Genomic DNA, 5,448 nt, shown 5'->3' on the forward strand with positions numbered 1-5,448 from the left:
CTCTTTTACAGTTCATCCTGATGTATGTATTTATTGAGATGTACAATACGCCCCTGCACTATGGTTCCTATGAGTTCCCACTGTGGGGGAAGGCACTAGGAGTCTGCCTGGGGGTCCTCTGCTGTATACAGATCCCATTCTGGGCTGTGGCTGCTGTATTGAAGGAATCTGGAACGTGGCGCGATGTAAGAATCTGCTCTCATTGCTACATATGCCTTTTGTTGAGTTTAAACAGGGTAACTATCAATCCTCACAGCGCCAGGGACCTGGGTTCGATTCCCGTCTCAGTGACTGTCGGTGTGGTTTGCACATTCTCCCCATGTCCGCGTGGGTTTCCTCCCACAGTCCAAAGATGGATTGGCCGGGGGAAACGCAGGGTTACAGGGACAGGGTAGCAGGATGGGTCTGGGTGGGATGCTTTTGGTAGGATCAGTATGCACTCAATGGGCTGAATGGCCTGCTTCCACACTGTAGGGATTCTAAACAGCCAGTGCTCCTATCAGAAAGGAAGGACACATGGGATATTTGTGGAGTGTTTTATCATTTTCAAGCAGCCCGTGTGTCTGTATCCAGTCTGCCATTGACAGATGTAATGACCTGTCATCTACTTCAGCTGCCACCTGGTCTCTCCTGATGTGGTGAGATGGAAGATCAAATCATCTCTTTCTTGAAAAGAGGTGGCCAGGTCACTGGGAAGTGTGTTACACTCGTTCCCAGGGCACCTTGGCTTAATGTCCCAACAGAAAGGGAACCCTTCAGCACTGACTCTGCAGTGCAGGACCCAAGGGCGGTCACTAGGCCCGAAATGTTTACTCTGTTTCTCTCTCCCCGGATGCTGAGTTTCTCCAGCAATTTCTGTTTTGGTTTCAATCAAAGTTGTTTGTGTCAGTGTTCTGTCCTGCTGTTTGCGCGGGAGGCCCTAACACATTTACAACACCAGCAGGATATGCAATAGCAGCAGGGACACACCGTTCGGCCTTCAACACCCTCCTACCCCTCAGTACCATCCATGCTGAGGTTTTGCCTCGGCCCCACCTTTCTTCCTGCTCCCCTTATCTCTCGATTCCACCAACACACAGTCCACGGTGTGTCATTGTGTAAATAGCAGAGAGTGAGAGAGAGAGGTGAAGCCTGATGCTGGTGGTGATGGTGACACTAGGACAGGAACTAGCTGACAGTGTTATCTTTTTCTGTTCATTTCCAGCGGTTTAGGAAAGCCATCCGACCCCTGAACTCCTGGAAGGTGACAGGGGGTGAGCGGACATTCACAGAACAGACAGTCGATGTGCCTTTCTCAGTGACACTGACTCAACATGACTTCAACGAGGTTCAAGCCTGAACCTGCAGAAGGCTGGGTCAGGGGGCAGTGACTGGACTCGAACCCATGGAGCGTCAGGATTCGGTGGAGGGTATGGGGGCTTCTGCTGCAGGTCAGCCACTCGGAGACAAGAGGAGATGGGCTCTATGCTGACCAGGGGCCTAGCCCAGCCCAGTTACATGTCTGAGGAGTGGGCAGTGCACGATACCTGGTGCCATGGTGCTGACATTCCCCAGACAGAATTTACCCAGACTGAGAGTTAACATTGGCTCCCCCCAAATCCAACACACTGTCCTCCGCACCCAAAATCCTTGCTTCCAGGAAATCCTTGTCTCCCCCAGGATAATAGCCCCTCTCCACACGTTGTGCCCCACGGGAGGATCCAATGGGATTGTTTGGAATGTTACAGCCGAGGTCACCCTTACAGGACCTGCCCCAGGCCCGACTCAGCACCATTTTGGACATGTACAGAAATGTCTTGCTGTAATCCCAGCCCAGTGATGAGCAGACAATAAGCAACCTCCCCTCTCCCAAAGGCACAGAACGTGGTAATATCAGGAAGGCAGCAGCTAATCTGCCCAGAGGACAATGCAGCCGAATAAATGATGGAATGTCTGTTTGTGCAGTGATCTTCATTGAGTCAGGAATGGATTCCACACGTAAGAGAGAATCTCCAACTGTCATCAGCAATTTCACATCCACCTGAGAGAACAGACACAGCCATGTGGCGCAAAAAGATGGAACCTTCAACATGCTATCAGCACGGACCCTCCGACAGTGCAGCACTCCCTCAGCACGGACCCTCCGACAGTGCGGCGCTCCCTCAGCACTGACCCTCCGACAGTGCCCGCTACCTCAGCACTGACCCTCTGACAGTGCCCGCTACCTCAGCACTGACCCTCTGACAGTGCGGCACTCCCTCAGCACTGACCCTCCGACAGTGCAGCACTGACCCTCACACTCACTCCATACTAAAAGCAACGTTCATAGTTTCTTTGTTACCCATTTTAACATTTCCTGACAGTGACGGTGTCCTGGTGCTGATGTGTGAACAATTGGTCAGTGTAAGTGCTCAGGAGATACATGCCCTCTCTGCCCTTGTCCTGAAATCCCAAGCCAATACTAAACCTTTCCAGAGTTTGAAATGGTGAGACAGGATTCAGCATGGAAGTGGAGTTTCACTGATCAACTCTATTACCTGTGCACAGGGGTACAACACACACACAGGTCACTCAGCCCATTGCTCCTAGCCCTGCTCTCCACACAAGGGATTCCCCAGGTGCGTTCCCCCCCCCCCCAGGTGTGTTTCTACCCCCCCCCCCCCGGTGCGTTTCCCCAAATTGTGTTCCCCCCATGGTCCCCCATGTTGCTCCTCGGAGATTCTGTGATGAGTGAATTTCGAGCAGTGTTCTGAGGGACTGCACCCTCACAAGTTTCTCATGGTTCTGCAGGGCGTGACCATTGTACACATCACCAGCAGTTTGTATAAACAGCAGAATCTCTCCATTGACAGCTAGGTGCTGGATATCCTGACAGCACGCAGTCCCAGCTCACAGACCAGTCCCAGTACAATGATCAGTCCCAGCACAATGATCAGTCCCAGCACAATGATCAGTCCAAGCACAGTGATCAGTCCCAGCACAATGATCGGTCCCAGCACAGAGATCGGTCCCAGCACAGAGATCAGTCCCAGCACAGAGATCTGAGATCAATCCCAGCACAGAGATCGGTCCCAGCACAGAGATCAGTCCCAGCACAGAGATCTGAGATCAATCCCAGCACAATGATCAGTCCCAGCACAGAGATCGGTCCCAGCACAGTGATCAGTCCCAGCACAGAGATCAGTCCCAGCACAGAGATCGGTCCCAGCACAGAGATCGGTCCCAGCACAGAGATCAGTCCCAGCACAGAGATCTGAGATCAATCCCAGCACAATGATCAGTCCCAGCACAGAGATTGGTCCCAGCACAGAGATCGGTCCCAGCACAGAGATCAGCCCCAGCACAGAGATCTGAGATCAATCCCAGCACATTGATCAGTCCCAGCACAGAGATCTGAGATCAATCCCAGCACAATGATCAGTCCCAGCACAATGATCAGTCCCAGCACAGTGATCAGTCCCAGTACAATGATCAGTGCCAGCACAGAGATCAGTCCCAGCACAATGATCAGTCCCAGTAAAGAGATCAGTCCCAGCACAGAGATCAGTCCCAGCACAATGATCAGTCCCAGCACAGTGATCAGTCCCAGCACAATGATCAGTCCCAGCACAGAAATCAGTCCCAGCACAGAGATCAGTCCCAGCACAGAGATCAGTCCCAGCACAATGATCAGTCCCAGCACAATGATCAGTCCCAGCACAGAGATCAGTCCCAGTACAACGATCAGTCCCAGCACAGAGATCAGTCCCAGTACAATGATCCATCCCAGCACAGTGATCAGTCCCAGTACAATGATCAGTCCCAGCACACAGATCAGTCCCAGTACAACGATCAGTCCCAGCACAGTGATCAGTCCCAGCACAGTGATCAGTCCCAGTACAATGATCAGTCCCAGCACAGTGATCGGTCCCAGCACAGAGATCAGTCCCAGCACAATGATCAGTCCCAGCACAGTGATCGGTCCCAGTACAGTGATCAGTCCCAGCACAATGATCAGTCCCAGCACAGTGATCAGTCCCAGCACAGAGATCAGTCCCAGCACAGTGATCAGTCCCAGCACAATGATCAGTCCCAGCACAGAGATCAGTCCCAGCACAATGATCAGTCCCAGCACAGAGATCAGTCCCAGCACAATGATCAGTCCCAGCACAGAGATCAGTCCCAGCACAATGATCAGTCCCAGCACAGAGATCAGTCCCAGCACAATGATCAGTCCCAGCACAGAGATCAGTCCCAGCACAATGATCAGTCCCAGCACAGTGATCAGTCCCAGCACAGTGATCAGTCCCAGTACAATGATCAGTCCCAGCACAATGATCAGTCCCAGTACAATGATCGGTCCCAGCACAATGATCAGTCCCAGCACAATGATCAGTCCCAGTACAATGATCAGTCCCAGCACAATGATCAGTCCCAGTACAATGATCGGTCCCAGCACAGTGATCAGTCCCAGTACAATGATCAGTCCCAGCACAGAGATCAGTCCCAGCACAGTGATCAGTCCCAGCACAGAGATTAGTCCCAGCACAGTGATCAGTCCCAGCACAGTGATCAGTCCCAGCACAGTGATCAGTCCCAGCACAGAGATCAGTCCCAGCACAGAGATCAGTCCCAGCACAGGGAGGATGAGCTCATCGTGCAGCAACTATTTAGATTTATCTGAGCCCCTGTGTGTATTTCCCGTGATGACAGAGCGCTCCGCGGCGCTTCGAAGGAGAAACGAAAATGTTTGCCTTCCAGTCGCATACAGGGGGTATTGCCTGGGCTCTGCCCTTTCACGAGGGTGATGCTAGGGGTATTTCTCTCTCAGAAGTTTGTGTAGGTTTGGAACTCTCTGCCTGTGAGGCAGGTGGAGTCAGGGTCATTAAATGTGTTTCAGGGGGAGCTGGATAGATTCTTGATGGGCAGAAGAATCAAAGATAACCAGCAGGCAGTGGAAATGTCAAATTTCAACCACACGGAGATCAGCCAGGAGCTTAGCATGGCAGTGCAGATTCGATGGGCCGAATGGTCTACTTCTGCTCCCAACTTGTTCGTGTTAGCTCAGACATCCCAACCGTTTGGTCAATGACATAGGGAGTAAGGAGCACCTTAAAATGAAGAGACTAAAAGATTGCAGTGCAGAGCTTAGATAGAGTAATCAAAACGTGTGGTGCTGGAAAAGCACAGCCAGTCAGGCAGCATCCGAGCAGCAACTCTGACTCTCTCCAACATCTGCTGTCCTCACTTTGTCTAAGACAGAGGAATGCAGAGCTTGGCAACCAATGGGAATGTAGCCAGAAATAAAGGATCTGTCCAAGGACTTGGGTTACGATGGGGAGAAGGGGGGGAGGTGGGAGTGAATCTGCTGTCCTCACTTTGTCTAAGACAGAGGAATGCAGAGCTTGGCAACCAATGGGAATGTAGCCAGAAATAAAGGATCTGTCCAAGGACTTGGGTTACGATGGGGAGAAGGGGGGGAGGTGGGAG

At 52.0% G+C, this 5,448-nt stretch overlaps 1 protein-coding gene across 1 annotated transcript; it reads left to right on the forward strand.

Annotated features, from left to right (window-relative positions):
- The first annotated feature begins 2,672 nt into the window (after positions 1-2,672).
- Positions 2,673-5,292, forward strand: LOC122546995 (melanoma-associated antigen E1-like). Its single transcript, XM_043685595.1, has one exon. It carries the CDS (start codon positions 3,393-3,395, stop codon positions 4,764-4,766), a length of 1,374 nt encoding a protein of 457 aa, XP_043541530.1. The 5' UTR covers positions 2,673-3,392; the 3' UTR covers positions 4,767-5,292.
- The last annotated feature ends 156 nt before the right edge of the window (positions 5,293-5,448 follow it).

This window comes from Chiloscyllium plagiosum, unplaced genomic scaffold, assembly GCF_004010195.1.
Source record: "Chiloscyllium plagiosum isolate BGI_BamShark_2017 unplaced genomic scaffold, ASM401019v2 scaf_1887, whole genome shotgun sequence".
NCBI classification, from domain to species: Eukaryota; Metazoa; Chordata; class Chondrichthyes; order Orectolobiformes; family Hemiscylliidae; genus Chiloscyllium; species Chiloscyllium plagiosum.

Excerpts from the sequence above, each read along its gene's own strand:
- LOC122546995 (XM_043685595.1), top strand. The coding sequence starts at position 3,393 with ATGATCAGTCCCAGCACAATGATCAGTCCCAGCACAGTGATCAGTCCC.